The sequence below is a fragment of the Mus caroli genome, chromosome 6 (genome assembly GCF_900094665.2).
Source record: "Mus caroli chromosome 6, CAROLI_EIJ_v1.1, whole genome shotgun sequence".
Lineage (NCBI taxonomy): Eukaryota > Metazoa > Chordata > Mammalia > Rodentia > Muridae > Mus > Mus caroli.
In genome coordinates, this window is record NC_034575.1 from 52,392,005 (window position 1) to 52,410,864 (window position 18,860).

General features: G+C 40.3%; 1 protein-coding gene across 2 annotated transcripts in view; it reads left to right on the forward strand.

The window, feature by feature from the left end:
* The window catches only part of Vopp1 (VOPP1 WW domain binding protein), a 91,074-nt gene that overhangs the window by 24,415 nt on the left and 47,799 nt on the right, over positions 1-18,860 (forward strand). For both annotated transcript variants that reach the window (XM_021164661.2, XM_021164660.2), the window contains exon 2: positions 8,328-8,386. In XM_021164661.2, the coding sequence (XP_021020320.1) occupies positions 8,328-8,386 (59 nt within the window). The remainder of the gene's footprint in view (positions 1-8,327; positions 8,387-18,860) is intronic.

Genomic DNA, 18,860 nt, shown 5'->3' on the forward strand with positions numbered 1-18,860 from the left:
CCTACTAGGATGCCTGTTAAGTCCTGTGTACAGCATTCAACTACTTTCCTAATCCAGAGTTGTCCACATTTGTCCCCAAATCAGCATGATCAGGCTTGTCACAGCATCACCCACCTCCTGGTACAAATTTCTGTCTAGTTACTTTCAGTTGTTGTCATAAAACCCCATGACCAAGGCAATTTATAAAAGAAAGAGTTTAAGGTTCACAGTTCTAGAGGATTATTATCTATGACAGTCTGGACAGTGAGGATGGCAGCAGTCAGGCAAATGTGCTGGAACAATAGCTAAGATCTTATATCTTAATCCACAAGTGTGAGGATTAAGCAGAGAAAACTAGCCACACAGACTGCCCTCCAGTGACACACCTCCTCCAACAAAGCTACACCCCCTATTCCTTCCCAAACAGTTCTACCAACTTTGAGCCAAGCATTCAAATATATGAGCCTATGGGGTCCATTCTCATTCAGACCATCACAGGAGTATTGAAAGATCATCCCTATCAAGTCACAAAGATCCTTGGAGTTGAGGCACTTTCATTTGGATTCAGATATCTGTTCCATTTTCTGTTAGTGAAATGTTGTCTACAATAAATCTCATGCTAGTTCTTATGTAGGATATGGCACATATTCTAAAAGGTAGGATGATTGACTGTTGGTGGCACAAGAAACTATAACATCTATACAGTGTTTAGGGAGAACACACAGACATTTGCAACTAACATAACTTGTTCCCATTTTGTATTTGCTTCCTGTATTACATTTCCAATTTACCTGGCTGTGGCCTTTGCTTATTTATAAATGGATATCCTACCCAATTTCAGGATGGCCAGGTTTTTAAGTGATATTTTGTATGAAAATTATCTGAGTAGTACACACACACACATACACACACACACACACACACACACACACACACACACACACACGTAATATCAGTGACTATTTCTCCCCATTTAATTTAGCTGGAATAAGAAGCATACATTGTTATGCATATGAGAATGGCAGGTAAGCCACTGTGTGATATTACTATAGTGTGAGGTGGTTAATAACAAAAGGACAGATGATACTAATTGAACATGGGGAAACCTGAGCTTTGTTGCATTTTTTAGTATGCATATAAATAGATGTAACTGCTCGGTGAAACACTGACAGTTTCTCAGAAAGTTATACAAGGAAGCTATGTGCAGTGATGAATACCTGTTTTGTCAGATATTCAGGAGGCTGTGAGGTAGGGTCGTTTCAGCCCAGAAAGTTCAAGACCTTGTCTCTTTAAAAAAAAAAAAAAAACAGATTGAAAAGTTATATATGGTGTGTTTTGTTGCCTAGGAACCCTATTCCTAGGCATCTACCCCAAGATATAAGGACATGTATGCAAATGTTTTTCAAGTTACCAGGGAAACTGAGGTTTCCTTTTTGGGTTCCTAGTCTTAATAAGAAAATAATTTTAAAATGGACTCAAAAGGAAGCTCAAGGATAATTTCATTTGAATCTGAGAGCAAACAGCAGGGAAGGCAAGCTGCAAGCCTTGGTGGCTCCTTAGAATAGGCAGATGGAGCAGAGGGAGAGAGCGAAGGCTATGACTTCTGCAGTGGAGGTAGGTGAACCATGGAGCTTTGGAGAGTGAGTGAGTGGCCCAGGAAATGTCACAGAAAATATAGTCAGCCTTTGGTCAGTAACCAAAAAGAGCCAACAAGAAAGGAAAAGAAAAATTTGCACTTTTTAAAGTTAGGATTCAGGCAAGTGGGTGGCTACACGGCAGAGGTTCCACAGTGTTACAGGGTGGGTACTGCAGACAGCTAAGGCAGGAAGGCTCTTCTGGGAAGGACAGGTACACTCTCACATGTGAGGGGAGTTGATCCTCTCCTCTCCTGAGCATGTCTGAAGGTGACTCGGAAGTCTCACTGAATACAGTGCTGGGTGTGTACATTCTTGGCCAGGTGATTGACAGGCCAAGTTGGACTGACTTTTCCCCCACTTTGAGATGGGGACTCTCTACATATTCCTTCCTGTCCTGGAATTCACTATGTAGATCTTGAACTCACAGAGATCTGCCTGCCCCTTCAATTAAAGGCATGTGCCACCACCACACTCATGCATGTGGCTGCATTGTATGTCTGCACCATGTGTGAGTAGTGCCCAAGGAGGCCAGAACTAGATTTAGCATTTGTGAGCCACCATGTGGGTGCTGAGAACTGAACCCTCTCCTCTGAAAAAGCAGCTGGTGCCCTTAACCACTGAACCATCTCTCTGGCTGGATTGATTCTTAGACAGCAGTAAGCGAGTTTTGTTCTACAGCCAGGGCAGGAGGCTGCATTTAGATTCTGTTCTTTTGACTTTGCCTAACTGAAAAGGCCACCTTTTTTCATGGTAATTTAAATCCCAAGGATTAGCAATCTGGTGTTTATTTCTGTAGTGCTTCCAGAGAAATGACATTTAGGGACCAAGCTACTGTAACGTTCTCCCTTCTGGAGAAGTAACCCTAAAACCCTTTAGAAATCAGAGCATGGAGGAAAGCCCCCAAGCACTTTTGACATTTCTGGCCTCCAGCCAGCGTCAAAGTAACACTTCCTGTTTCTGTCCAAGGACAAGAATCAATGTCCCACAACTGCCTGTCATCAGTAGCAAAAGCATACATATTAGCCTAAATATAGGACAACACAAATGTCTAACAACTAGTGAATGGTGTTTCCACTCAGTTAGGCCCAAGCTCTAAAAACAGAGTGCAATAACACAGACAGTATCCACACAGATAATGTAACTTTAAAAAGTCCAGGGGAGGGGCGAGAGGGAGGGGTTCTGGGGCAGGCAGATGTCTGTGAGTTAGAGACCAGCCTGGTGTACATAGTAAGTTCTAGGACAGGCAAGGCTATGTACAGAACAGGCAGGCCTATGTAGAGAGTCTCTGTCTTTAAAAAAAAAATTTTTAAAATTGTACTTTATCAAATCTTGTAGAAAAGGCAAGACTATAGAGTAGAAACCCAGAAAGTATCCCTTAGAAATGGGATAAGAGATGGAGTTGATTGTAGAACTCGGGGGACAGAAAGCTGTGTTGTGTGTGAAACTTGAGTACAATGGGAAGAATGCTTTGGAAATGGATGGTATAGAAGGTATATAAATTAAACCTCAGTAAATAGAGCTGGAACTTGGTTCACTTAACCCTCCCCTGAGGAGTTCAGGAGTTCAGATTTCCTACTTTGCTTTATCTAACATTTCTACAAGCATTTTAAAAAAGATGTCTTGATTTATGACTTTCTTTGTGTTTATGAAAACTTCATGAACAAACCTTTTACTACATTGAAACTCGGAATTTGTGATAATCTGAATCTGTGTTCCTAGATCACGGTTACTCATATTTGACTCCTGAATAAACCATTCCTTATCCCATTTGAGGTGAGAGTCGAGTTTCCTTCTTGACAGTTTCCATATTATTTTCTTTTGTAATGTATAAGAAAAGTATGTAATTCTAGGCATACTATTTTGTTGGCTTTCTTAGCAGAATATTCCTGTGTTATTCTGTTTCTCAATGTTATGAAGATGATGCCCTCCAGGTCCATCCATTTGGCTAGGAATTTCATAAATTCATTCTTTTTAATAGCTGAGTAGTACTCCATTGTGTAAATGAAGAAAGATAATGCCTATTACTGTTTCCTTTGAGTATGTGATAATTTTGTTAGCTAAATTTATATTGAAAGTATAATATGAATTTTTGTGTTAAATTATACATTTCTGAATTTTATTTTAGAAATTAAGATTGTTTTTTGGATTTTTTGAGACAGAGTTTCTCTGTGTAGCCCTGGCTGTCCTGGAACTCACTCTGTTGACCAGGCTGGCCTTGAATCAGAGTTCTGCCTGCCTCTGCTTCCCCAGTGCTGGGATTAAAGGCATGTGCCACCACTGCCTGGCATGGTTGTTTTTTTCAAATGGTTAATAGTTCTTTGATGATTTGTATCCAATGGGGTTTTAGCATATTTACCCCTTCCCCAAATCCTCCAGATTCATCCCATCCTTTCCTAAGTTTAAGAACCCAGTTTTTAAGCCCATCAAATACTGTGTTGCCCATATACTATTGGATGTGTGGCCTTCCATTGGAGCAGGTCGATCTACCAGGTGTTCACCTTTAAGACAAATAATTCTCCCTCTCTCAGAAGCTATTAGTTGCCAGTAGATCCTTAACTACAGGTGATAATTTGTGCCTTCTCTATTGTGGGTTCATTTGTACGAGTTATAGTCATTGCCTCTGAATCTTTTTTTTTTTTTTTTTTTGAGACAGTGTTTCTCCCTGTAGCCTTAGCTGTCCTCAAACTTATTCTGTAGACCAGGCTACCCTTGAACTCAGAGATCTACCTGCTTCTATCTATCTATCTATCTATCTATCTATCTATCTATCTATCTCCCTACCTACCTACCTACCTATCTATCTATCATCCTGCCTCTGTCTCTTATAATCTTTCTACCTCCCCATTCTGCAGTGATCTCTCAGCTTTCAAAGGAGGGGCTGAATAAAGATGTCTCATTTAGCACTGAGAACTCTTTAGTTTCTTATTATCTGCACATTGGCCCCTTGTGGGTCTCTATGTTAGTCACCAAAATGAAATTTCTCAGATGAGGGCTGAGAGAGACACTGTAGCATGACAGTAAATCATTAGGAGTCATTTACTACTATGCCTATTTAGCAGAGTAATGATAATAGGTTCTCCCTTACCAGCGATGTCCAGTCTAGCCACAGGTTCTCTGACTTGATAATGGTGCCAGATCAAGATTTTAACATTGGGAATGGGCTTTAAATCCAATCACAAAGCGGTCAGTTACTCCCATGACATACTACTATTGTATCAGTGGGCATGTCTTCCCATCCTGATTATTATTGGGCCTTTATTGATGGTATCATGGATAGCACCTTCCAGTACTATGAATGCTAGCCAGTAGAAATGAAGCTTCCAGGTCTATACCTTGATTTCTCCATCTTCTATGACTCAAGTATATGGTGTTTTCAACAATCAGGTCATACCATCACACTCACTAAGAGTAGTGGCAATAGCTTGTAATGTTTAGGATTATATGGGACCTCAATGGCCAACAAATCCAACAATGGTAACCCTGATAATGACTGGCTATAAGGGACATGTGGGGGTTACTTTAGTGGGCTTTATACTTGATAGTCTGTGAGTAATGTAAAGACTCTTTACATTACCTATAATGGGGTAAAGACATTGTTACCCCATTATAGGGTAATTCCATTTAAACTCATTTTTTATATGTGTTAGACTTTTAATCCCAAATACTTGAGAGAATGAAGCAGGAGGATAGCAATTTCAATACCCGACTCGGGCACAAAGTGTGTTCAGGGCCTGTGTGAGCAACTTAAGATCTCCTGTCCTAGAATGAGAACAAAATAAAACATGGGGGGAGGGGTGCTGGGGTGGAGGTATGCAACTGGAGCTCATGCCTAGCACAGGTTCAGTCCTACTACAGAAATGCCTAGCTCAAGGTTCAAGCCTACTACAAAACAAATAAAGACATATACTTTAGAAAATAAAAATGTGTGGAAAATAAACATGATGTGTGGGAAAAGTACAGTCCTCAGACACATTATTCTCCCAGCAGAATTGTGCATCTTGTCTTTTCCTTTATATTCTTATCGTCAGAGGATATCAGAACTTCCTTTTCTATCTTTCTAATTAAAAAGCTTATATTTTCGTAAGGAATTATATAAGCTCTTTATTATTGTTAATTATGGCCAAGTCGTTTTGAACATTTCCTTTATGTTGATACCTTCCCCAAACTATAGTAATCAGCACTGCAAGACTATAATCATTTGTTTCCCTGGATTTCTTCAGTGCTTCTGCAGACCCCTGGTAATGACTGGCTATAAGGACATGTGGGGGTTACTTCTCATCTGGACACCATTCTTTGGTTATTCCTGGCAGTGGCTATTTGGGGGCCAGAAAAGGAAAACTTTTGGTTTGTAACCCTTCTCCCTTCTTCCAACAACTATTTGTAGTCTGCAAGAGGACGGTGTTTGCTCTCATTTCCAGATCTGGAACCCTTCCTTCCCGTGGTTTTATATGAACCTGCCATTGCAGAAGTTGCTTGTTTCCTTGTATTTTTTTCTTCTGCCAACCTTTCAGCTGTTCAATGATATTTAATTTCCACATTATGTAGATGCTTACTATTGTTTGACTTTTAATTTTGATTATGGAATAATTTTATCTGCAGGAGATAAGGCTGTTTATGTAATTGAGTTCAGTACCTTTACAACATCTGTTGCTATGCATCCCTTTAGTTAAAACCAGGCAGAGAAACTGTATCCATAACACTATGGGTGCTCACAGATTTTTCCCCCCGGAGGGATATGTAGTTAGGACTAACTTGTGTCTTACGGTATGCATCTTCCCAAAGTCTTTAAGAGAGTGGCTGACTTTAGGAATATTGCTTGTTGGAAGTCATCAAGGTCTCCGCAGTACAATTAGGGATAGAATATAGCTTCCATCAAGTCCCTAAGTGACTATTACTACGAAGTCTTGGTTTTAAGGGCATTCTCTTTTTCAGCAGCACTTCTTCAGGATTTTTAACAGAGAATAAAGCTTCTTATAATCAGTATTTTTTACTTATTTTTATTAATTATTTTATTGGTTTATATTACAAATGATATCCTCCTTCCCAGTTTCACCCCCACAAACACCCATCCCATCCTCCCTCCTCTTTGCCTCTATGATGGTACTCCTCCACCCACTCACCCACTCCCACCTCACCCCTCTAGCATTCCCTGCACTGGGGCATCAAGCCTCCACAGGACCAAGGGCCTCCCCTCCCATTGATGCCAGATAAGGCTATCCTCTGCTTCATATGTATCCCTCCATGGGTCCCTCCATGTATACTCTTTGGTTAGTGGTTTAGTCCCTGGAACTCTGGGTGACCCAGTTAGTTGATATTGTTCTTCCTATGGACTTGCAATCCCCTTCATCTCCTTCAGTCCTTCCCCTAGCTCTTCCATTGGGGTCCCCCGGCTCAATCCAGTGGTTGGCTGTGATTATCACACAGTATCTTTTAATATAAAGCAAAAGAGCATGATACTTAGAATCCTTCACAGTCTTAAAGAAAAAAATGCAATTAGCAAGTCATAAAATTCTGGCAAATAATGATTTAGCACTCTCTTAAAGACAGGAGAAAGGGCGCTGACTATGAAGATTTCTTGAGTAGGACGCAGGGTCTTGCTCTGTGGAGGGCATCAGAGGGAGAACTGAAGGCACCCTGGGTCTGGCCACAGTTGGTGGTGAGTCTCAAAGAAATGGAGATAGGCAAGGGGATGCACTGAGGTTTGCAGAAGTGATCAGATTAGGTGTACCCCTAATGGAGATGGGGAGGTGGAAGAAGGCATGGGCAGCCTACCTGGCAGGAGGGATGTGCTGAGGGGTGCAGGAGTGATCAGATTATGTGTACCCTGGAAAGGTACCCTGGAGATGGAGGAAGACAGCTTACCTGGGTTCCAGCCAAATGTGGTGTCCCTGTAAGGTTGCTGGGGAGTCACAAAGGGATGCAGATGACCTGAGAGAAATGGCTGAGGACAGCAACAGGGAAGAACTCAGGGAACCCTGTGTCAGTGCTACTTGGTGGCCTAGCCCCAAGAGGGTGGAGTTGGTTAAGAAGAGAAACTGCGGCCGACAATGGTGGCAGTCCTCTCCTTTCTTACATCTAAGAGAACACGCGATCTGGAGCTCTTATGTGCTGCTGAGGAAACCTCACTTGCACTGTCCGACAGACAGGGTCCACTGCTGTGGAGTGAATAGTTTGAGTGTGACTTTCATGATATTGCAAAACACAGAGATCTAGAAATGTGACAGTATGTGGGAGATGCCTGTCAAAACGAAAAGTATTGGGGAAATAGAACTCCCCGTGCTTTGAATTATTCATTGTTTACTATTTTGAAGTGTCATATGATTTTAAATGGAGATTGAATGTAGCTGAGTGGTTAGACCACTTGCCTAGTGTACACAGGGCCCCATATTTGATTCTTAACAACTCCCCCCACCCCTGCCCAAGGATTGTCTTTCGTTTACCCTTTTAAGGAAATATTTGTGCATAATAATTAGAGGCATAGGAAAATAGCTGCTTCTGTTTCCCTCCCTTTAAAAAGGTTTTGAAGAAATAAAGCATCTACGAGAAAGGGAGGAGATGGGATTTCCTGTTACTCATTCACCGCCTGCTTCTCTGCTAGCCTTTTGTGATTTCCTCCATTGCCGTTCTTTCTTTGTTAACTTCCTGAGACCTTTTCAGTAGTGTACAAACCACTGACAAAGTTTTTTTGTTTTGTTTTGCTTGTATTTCTAGTGCACTGAGGCCAAAAAACATTGCTGGTATTTTGAAGGACTCTATCCCACATACTATATGTAAGTATAGTGCCTTCCTGCTGCTTTGACTATGGTCAGTTTTTTTCTCCAGGAGTGGTTTCTTTTATAGGATTGGATTATTGGATAGAAAGTGCAGTAGAGTGGAGGTTTCAGCAGTTAAGTTTGTGAAGTCCAGAGGCAGTTTACCAGGGATATTTTACAGAGACGTGTTGCAGAGGGAACAGCCTAGACACAGGTGAAGACAGAATGAACCAGAGAATGAGAAGGAGCCAGATTAGAACAGATTGCCAGAGTTACTCTGAGACCAAGCAGAGCAGCTCAGTGAGAAGCTGAGAGAAGTCAGATAGAATTAGTCAGCTTGGAGAGGCGTTTGTGCCAGAACAGCTGAGCTGAACAAGCCAGCCAGAGTTCAGAAAGAGCTAGAGAGGGCAAACTTATTCAGCAGTAAGCCTCTGAGATAACAATTACATAAGGCAAAGAAGTTACTTTTACAGAAATAGTGATAGAGCTCCAACTTAAAGAAAAAAGCCCAAGTCTAAACAAATTCATAGCAGAATTCTATCAGACTTTCCTAAATCTCCAGCCAATACTTCTTAAATCATTCAAACAAATAGAAGTAAAAGGGATACTTCATGCTCCTTTTACAATCCAATATTACTCTAATGTTACAACCAAGTAAAACACAACAAATATTTCACGGAGACAGACAAATCATCCTAAAATTCACATGGAAGTACAAAAGTCCCTGGGCAGCCAGAGCAGACCTGAACAAACAAAATAAAACAACAACAGCAGCAACAACAAAACACAAAGAAACAGAAAAATAAAAAGTTCTAAAAATATTATTACTTGTGACCCAGCTATACCACTACTTAGCATATTCCCAAAGGACTTAGCATCTTATTCCAGAGATTCTCACTCAGCCATGTTCATGCTGCTCTGTCCACAATAGCTAGGAAATGGAAACAACCTATATGTCCTTCAGTGATGAATGGCTAACAAAAATATGGCACATACACACAATGGAATATTATTCTGTTTCAGAGAAATATGAAATCATGAAATTGATAGACCTATATACCGAGTGTAATAACTCAGTCCCAGAAAGACAAATGTTCTCTATTATTTGTGATTTCTAGGTCACAATTTTCTGATGAGAGTATATAATCCTAGTAGCTGTAGAAATTAGGGAAGTAACAAGGAGCTATTTGTGGGAGCTTTAGGGAAGCAAATAGTAGGACATAGATACCATTGAGTGAGGGATTGGAAGACTGGGGAAGGTCTTTCACTGGGGATTGAGGAAAGACAATAATGAGACAGACAGACAGACAGACAGACAGACTGAGACACAGAGCAACTGAGCATTTTTTAAATTCAAGATTCATAACATTTCATGTTTGCATAAAAGTATATTTGTATACATACATTTATTATTTAAATAAATTATGCCACAAAGGGTGATAATGTTTACCACCAAGAGCTATAGAATAATTTAACAAAATCTCCAGTAAGATACATGAGAGACCCCCATTCCGCTTGATGACCAAGGGAGTCCAAGAGACTCTGAAAGCTATATAGGATATTGACTTTGATGGCCTCCCAGATTTGGAGGTAAGACTGTGTTACTGGAGAAATTCAGACACAAGACTTGGAGGTTTCAAGCTGAATGGTATTTGGGAGTCTCCTGCCTGAACACTACTCTTCATAATACTGGATGCAGCCTCCCAAGGGAGGAAAGTAATAGTCCTACCCCACTGTGAAGCCCAGAACCACATCAGTGACCATCATGGTATCACATCCCTAAAGGTACATAGTGGCATGCATATACTGGTGGTAACCAGTGGTTAGACTTAATGTCTACTCTATGAGGAGCTCATGCCTTGCTACTGTTAAGCTAGCCAAGTACCTATGGCTGGTGGGGCCATGGAACGTAGAGGAAAACCCACTACTGCCTCTGCCTAACTAGTATAAATTCTATCTACTGTCTAAATACTTATCCTTAGACCTAAAAATAGTATAGATCTCACCCCTCATCAAAGAAGCTTTTTCCCCCAGATGGATAGGGATCATTAAAAAAAATCTGCAATTAGTCAAAATGCAGAAATAAGTTGGTTGGCATGCTCAACCTCAATTGTTACATCTTTGACACAGCCCCTACTCTTAAGGTTCAAGGAATGAGGAGGAAGAAGGAGCAGAAAAATAGTGCCAGAGTACTAGAGCATCTCTTGGAAAATTGTCTTTTATGTATGACACAGGCTGGCTGTATAGAAAACAATCTCAACGACATGGTTGTCTAAAGAAGACCTTCATAATGACAGCACTAGTTGACATACTGATGTGGATAGAGAAAACCTCCCAAGACTCCATTCTAGATGAAAACCTACAGGCAATTAATGACTACCAAGAGAGGGAGAGTTAGCCTTTGCTGATAATGCCAATAGTCTTGGCCCTCCAATTTGTTATCTAAAGCCAAGTCGTTATCTCTAAAAATGCATACAGAGAAGCAGTACTAAATGAACTCAGCTGGTTGTATTTATATAGTTGTTCACACACACACACACACACACACACACGCAACAACAGTTGTTAAAAGAGGACATGAATTTAGGAGGGAATATGATACAGCATGGAAGGAGTTGAAGGGAGGAGTGAGGAAATGATATAACTACAGTACACATAAATAAAACTTAAAATTTTTAGAAAAGAATTATTTCAAAATGAGAAGCTGAGTTCTTGAATTATATCTGTTAATGTTTAACTGTGTTACCAATTATGTATCAGTGTTACATTAAGGAATGAAATCAAAACACTTGGCTTAGAGTCACTTAACAAGAGCAAGTTCTTATTTGAGTTATCTACATGTTCCTTGTGTTTTCCATCCTTTGTCTGTTGTATGAATATAAATCTGTGCTTGCCTATGTGCCTTTTGTCTGTATATGTTTGTCCCTAGCAAAGGGCTTCAGTCTGTGTTTATTAAACAGCGCAGAAAGTATCACAGTGAGAAGGAATGAGTTACTTTACAGAAATCTTTAATAAAGGTTTTAAAAGGGATTAAACCACTGACTCCAATGGATCCCAACTCATCCAAATAACAAAAGTGATTGTTTTATCAACAAATAACCTTAAATGAATGCTTTCCGCTTTTATGGTTGATTTGAGGACGTAACATTCAACTTCTGTATTGGCTGCTTTCAGCAAGTGATATAAATATGTTCTAATGAGTTAAGGTCATGGAGGAATACATAATTAAGGTTGTAGTTATGCCTTAGGCTTAGGTTGTAAAAGCTGATGTCATGGGCACTCCAAAGCAAGTAAGATTGGTCCTTACATTGTTCCTAAAGGCAAATTAGTTTGAGTACATATTAGATTGGTCTTAAATTGTGACTCCGAGATGTATTATTAATTTCTCTATGAGCTCCAGAAAAAGTTCTAGTCTCTTAGAATGTAAGAGATATCTGTATAATGTCACATCTCTGCAACTGGGGAAAAGTGATAATTTAAAAAGAGTGAGAGAAATTTCTGAGGATGAGAGCGCTTTCAAAGTATTCCATTGTCTAAGGAAGTCTTTATGGCCATGGAAGAAAGTATAGAAAGGCTGATGTAATTACTATTGAAATTGATGAATTCTCTGGGGTCTCTTGAGCTAAATTAATGGATTACTCACATGATTTATGCCAGTCTCCCTGGTCCAGGGAATGATCAAGTTCATGTACTGCTCACTGAAGAAGCCTTTTAGGTGTTCTCTTACAAGATTGTCCCCTGCCTAGCTAGTGATTGAGTCTTTTTGACTGAACACAAATGATTTAAAATAGTAAGTACCCCATTGTCCTGTAAGTGGAAAAGGTTTTAACCCAGACTGGTCTTGGTGCTTGGCTTTCCTCTCTTCTCTTGGAATGCTGAGTAAACTTTAAGATCAGTGCAGTAACAGACCACTGAATGCTCAGCCATTACCTTGGACCTGAAGCATTTCAGAGGGTTTTTTAATGTTTCAGTCACATCTTTGGTTGCCATACTGATGGGGCAGAAACAGAAGGATTCAGATGTAAATGTATTTAAACGAAAGAACATGATGATGCCTCTTTGAAAACTTAATAATAGAAGGGAAGCCATACCCAGGAGGAAAAGCATGCAAAGGAATATAGGCTGGACAGATAGTCTTGTCTCTGGCTTGTCTAGCACCCTACAAAACCCATTCTTCCCAGTACTGCTCTTGTCTGTCAGTTTTATCCAGGCCATTAATGAGCTCCAAATCCCAGGTCCCACCGTTAAACAGTGAAACAGTGAAGCTGCTTTTCAAGAAATTAGTTGTCCTGTGTTATGAATAATGCTGAAATTGTGAATTTCACAATTGTGAATTTGTGAGAATTATGAACAATGCTGAAATGCGTAAATTATCACCCCCGAGTGTCACATTGCATTGAATAGCTTTCCCTAGATAAACATGAACTCATCCCAGATAGGATGCTAGCTAATAGCCAGCCATAGAAACTGTTTTATTCAAATGTAGCTTAGTGAGCCCATAAATCTTTGGGCTATGTACAGGAGTACAAGTCACTTTAAGGGATTGGTGTCCTTGAAAAGCTCACCCCAGCATGGGGGATGACTCATTGTATCTCTGGGGCTCCCTAAGTGGCTTCATGCCCACTTTGCCAGTAGAAGCGCTTTTTCCTTAGCAATTGCTTACTGATACCTTGAGAATATTGTAGGCTTCAGATATCAGAGACTTGAAAGTTTTGTTTACTTCTTGAGTCTTTTGACCCTCTGTTATCCCTATAACAGGGAATGTTTCAGTTAAAACGCTACAACACAGCTAACAGAGAGCCCAGAAACAAGCTTCTTTGAGCCAGTACCCAATAGAGTCACTTTACTTGCCCTCTCGAGTAGAAGGTACCAGTGTGAGAGCCAGACAGAGTACCCGTCATGGCTCCATTGTGACTCTGGCCCTGATACATATGGGTCTGTGGTCATCTGAACAAGACATATCGGCTCATATATTTAACTCTTGGTCCTAGGTGGCGGCCTGTATGTGCAGGTTATGGAACCTTAGGAGGTGTAAATTTAGTGGAGGAAGTCTGTCATTGGAACTGAGCTTGGGGGTTTATGGCCTTGCCCTACTCCCTTTTCTTTCTGCTTCCTATAAGTGTATGGAAGTATGATCACCCAGCTTCTGCCTCTTTCTCCATGCTTTCCCTGCCTGCTGCCATACCTTCCCCACCATGATGAACACTAAGCCACATAAACCCTTTCTTCTTTAAGTTGCCTTTGGTCATGGTATTTTATCACAGTCCCATGAGAGTAACTAAAACAGGGTCTCTCCCACCCTGGAGGTGTGCAAGGAGGTGAAGGATGTGGAGCAAAGCTCTTGTTCCAGTGTGGTCCCCCCTCCCTCTACCCCTTGTTTTCTAAAACCCTGTTCTCTGTGGTTGATCAGGTAGCTTAGTGTAGCATTTGATTGCCTGTCAGGAGAGGCTTAGGGAGTCTGCTGTGGAGAAATAACACTTATAAATTACCCAACCTGTGCTGTTTTCTTAAACAGCTTGCATAGAGACAGCAGTGCAGGGAAGGACTAAGCTGAGGAAATAGCCTAGTCATCAGCCTGAACTCTGACTCCCAGATCAGGGTGATAGACTTGGCTGCCCTTACATACCTCATTGCCAAATTCATGTTACTCCATTTGTAGTTTTTTGTGCTGTGTGATTTAAATGGGTATGAATTTTCTGTCAAATTAAAAATATTGCAAGGTTCTGGGAGGATTTCTGTTTTTTCATTTCCCATATTACCCTGATGTTCTGGCAGGGTATGTGTTTCTTAATCTTACTATATCTTAATCTGAATCTTATTGAATCAGAAACTGGAAAGACTGTTTCCCAAGACAGACCTGAATCAAACTGATTTTAAATGAGCAGCAATTTACTAAAATGAGAAAAGAAGAAAAAGCTGGCGCCTGGGAACATAGTGTAGACTTTCACAAGCTCTTTAGAGCTAAGGAAACTCAGCAGGAGTGTGAAGACACATGAAGTCAGATCACCTCTACCTTACTGCCGCTGAGTTATTCAAGAGTTACCAATTATGAGAAAATGAATACTTTCTAATCAATCCATCAGCATAGCTAATTATAGGATTTATAATATTTATGATACTTTCCCCTTGGGTGTAAATAAAAGTATAATTTCTTCAAGTAAATGCCACAAACCACGTAAAATGCAAGCAGTGTTGGTTTGTGCAAGTTTGAGAAGTTGTCTTCTGATGATGAAGAGATCTCTAAAGAAAGGACTGGCCAGTAGTCCTTCTTCCTTGGAGCCACCCTGTTTGGCTTTGACCTTCAATATGTTGACTAGATGGAAGTTAAATGACCATCATGGTATGACTCTATGTCTCAACAGATAAGCACACTCCATTTAGGGTAACCACAACAGACCAGGAAGGAAGGTTCTGACCTTCAATCGAGTAATGCTGATAGAAAAACAATGAGAAATTTACCCTCAACCTGTGACACTTTTGACTTGATAACAAGTTAGATAAAACGCTCTGATGCCTTGTGTCTGAGGAGATGAAAACTATATTTAAAATATATGATGTTAAGTATAGATGTACAGTATGAAGATGACCAGAATGTCATGCATCCCTACTCATCTCCGAGCTCATCAAATTATATAAACCAAATATGCAGCTCTTTGTATGTCAATTATACCTTAATAATTTTTCTAAAATGATTAGGAAAGAAAAACAGCTTTTCCCATCTTCCTTGACTTCCTCTCCCCCACCCCCCCCCACACACATATACATACCAGCAAGGTGTAGAAAATAAAAACAGCTAAAAAAGCTCTCAGTTTAGGTCATCCATTCTCAGTTCTGACATGCTAGGGTTGCCTGAGGAATAACTCCTAAACAAAAGGTGCTTGTGCTGAGAACCACTGTTATCTTCACTCCTCCCATAAAACTATACCACTGGAAGTAGTAGGAAACCCATCAGACCACCTCTTCCCTGTGTGAGTTATACCTACAAATAAAGGGTTATGCAAAAACAACTTTTCTAGGGTATGAAAGCACCCTAAAAGAAAGGCTTGAGATGCCGTCCTTCAGACTGTGCTACAAGGAGACTGTATATACATTGCATCATACATGAAAGAGGTTGCTATAGGAAGACCAATTTGGAGATGAATGGTAGACTTTGGAAAGGGTGTGGGTGTCTAATACATTGGTGTGCCTCTCCAAAGTAACAGTGTTTAAAAGATGTGAGGGAGAAATGCCACATTGGTCACAGATGGCTTTGCTCTGGAGGGAAGAAGCATTAATACCCTAGACACCTGTATGCTCAGGAGGCAAGCAGCTTACACAACTGAGAATTGTGGAGGGGATATGCAAAAGATTGTCACAGTCACTAGAATGCCAGGAACCTCTGTGATCCTTCAATAGATTATTAGACAAATGCTTGTGATATTTGGAACCCTTCCTCTAATGCCCTGCTATCTTGTTTTCTTCAGTGGGACTGAGACCAGGATGTCCGTGACATGACATGATGATATTTGGTAGTGTCAAAGTTGATATCGCTGTTAGGCTAGTTAGGTGGGTTTGTAATTGGTGTGCTAGTAACCCCACCTGAAATATTGTGGTTAGTAAAATCTCAGTCTATAGTAGAATCCACCTTTGACTGCATCAGTCAATAAATGATGATTTTATTATTGATTTGAGTGACAATATGTAAGTCATACTGTGAAAATCATTTACAAATTGTAGGTAGAGGAACTCACTGTTTTCTCTTCCTCCCTTTCCTGATTTCCAGATTTTAAAATGCAGTTCATATGCTAATGAAGTTTGTCTTCCTGTTTATTTTATCAAAGTGTGAAACCTGATCTACATCTAGTTGTGAGCCTTTCTTCCTGTCTGCTTACCATGTCTTCTGCAGTCAGAGCTCCTGTCTCTTCCCCTTTGAGATGCATTATCAGCTAACCTAGCACCAGAGTCACTCTGTACCCTCTAGTAGTTTCCTTTGCTTTGCCAGACACTCTCCTAGACTAGAAGGTTCAGTTTTTGGATTCCAGCTTGAGATCTCAGGAAGATTTGCTGTGTTTTCAGAACCAGGTCTGACTGTGGAATCACTGGACATTGCCATGGTGCTAAAGAAGCTGCCATTGAGTCACAGTAGGAAGGAGGAAGAAAACCAGTTATGCAGTAATTTGAATTTTGGGGTCCCAGTGAACATATCTCACAGTCATCAATTAAACATCAAAATCTGAAGAAATAAACTCCTTGAGTTACAGAATGCGGATCCAAAAATAGGGTAAAATAAAGGCTAGATTTTGTAAGTTGACATTGTCTGAGGTCCATGTAAAGTATTTACATCCTCAGGCTTCACTGGGCCAGTACAGGATGGGAAGGCAGACCTTACTGAGATGAACCTGAATGTCTACGTTTGTGAATGAGCTTTCCTGAAGAGAAGCTGTGTCTGTGGTGTTGACTGATTAAAACGATAACGCTGTGGCTGTGGAGAGATTGGAATGTGACAGGCCCAGAGCCTAGTGACCTTCTTTCCCACCTCTGTATCAGAACTAATACTGTATCCTGTGACTAATGGATGAGCACCTTTTCCAATCTATTAACAGACTACGAGTTTCCACCAGCCTCGAAGCTAAGAATGTTATAAAATAGCAAGCATCTCAGGCCCACAGAAAGCTTCCCCCAGTCTTGTCACAATCACTTCTCTGATGTGCTCACCAATGTATTATTTAAATTATTTTTAAATTATTGTCAGGATTTATAACTTTATTCTGTAAAACTATACAACTTCATGAAATTGCTTCCATGTTGGTATATTGTATTTAGGGTAGTTTAAAATCTCTGTTCCCAGGCCATGGTCAGTCAGAATGGCTCCAGAATAAACTATCTCATATTCCCTTTAAGATGAGAGTTGTGGTGTTTGCATTGAGAAGTTGATGGAGGTTTTTCACCATTTCCTTGTGTTGCAGTTGGTAAAAAATAATAGCAAGAAGTGTGGAAATGGGCAAGAATTGGGATTCTTTGGGTAATGGAAAGTCAAGATAGTGCCCAACTTGTGCATAGTCTCCCAGGAAGAGGAAAAATTATAGTTGGTAGCATTGTCCAAACAGGTCCAGACATCAAATTAAAATATTTGGTATTGGATAGAAACAAGTAAAACAGATAAACAAAAAGAAAAGAAAACAAAAGCCAAACGAAGAGAAATAACAAAAAACCCCAACCCTCCGATTTTGGCAAACATAGAAATGAAGAGAATAATTTCCGGAATCTTAGTGCTGTAAGCAGGGAAAAGATTGCATTTTCTTTTTCAGTAAGTTAGCGTCTCACTGTGTTGCCAAGACTGAACTGGAACTCCTGGGCCCAAATCATTCTTCTGCCTTGGGCTCCTAAGTAGTTGGCACTATAGACAAGCCCCTGTCCTTAGCTGAGAATTAGATATTAAGTCAAATAGCACTTAAAGGATAAAATTATAAAATAATTATTAGCCATACCCTGTCATCTTACACCACCCTATGATGGTAGCAGTTTATAGCTATCAAGATCTCTTATCTCTATACCTCGCACGCTGAACTCATATTACAGTTGCTTTACCACGAGTTAATTTCTTGCTTACCATTTTAACTGATACCTACTTAACATCTGCATGATATTGGGTTACTATGACAACTTCAAGAGTTTGCTTAAAACAGCAAACATTTATATCTCTATTATTCCTGAGGCTAGAAGACCATGATGGTGCCAGGTGACCCAGTGTGGTTTGTAGACAGCCACCCTCCTTTCCCTGTAGAGAACACAGGGGAAAAAAAAAACAGACTGTGTCCTGCCTCGCCTTATAAAGACACTAATCGCACACTCCAACCTCCACCCCCAGGGCTTCACCTTTATGACATGATAACTTGTCAAGGCTTGCCTTCAAATAACATCCCATTCAAGATTAGCATTTTTTAATATGGATTTTTGTGGAACAGGCAGGGGAGGGAACAAGAATATCCAGTTCATCATAGTAACTGAAAGGAAAGGGAGTTTTGTTTTTTTTCTGAGATGGTCTCCCTCTATAGTCTAGAACTCACTATGCAGATCAGGCTTTGTTAAAAAAAAAAAAAAAAACCACAGATATCATCCTGCTTCTACCTCCTGAGTGCTGGCAATAAAGGCTGAGCTGTCACACCAAGCCTAAAAGGGAATCTTTATTTGTCAATATTTAGCTATTTTCAAAATAGAAATATTTTTATTTTTATTTTTATTGACATTGAACATTCCCTGACCTAATATGCCCTTCATAGTCTTTTCTTGATATTTGTACAATAAATGTGACTAAAGGCCAGACCCTCTTCATTCCTGGACAGTGCTAATAATGACACATGCTTAGTTCTCAACTTTAAACCTCGGTAGAGAGACCATCTCATTCTTTGCATTATTAAACTGCTGCTTGCACACATTGCAAACTCATGGCCCCAAAGCACCCGACCTTCCCCTTCCTTTCACAGCTGGCACCTTAAGGACTATATCACTTATC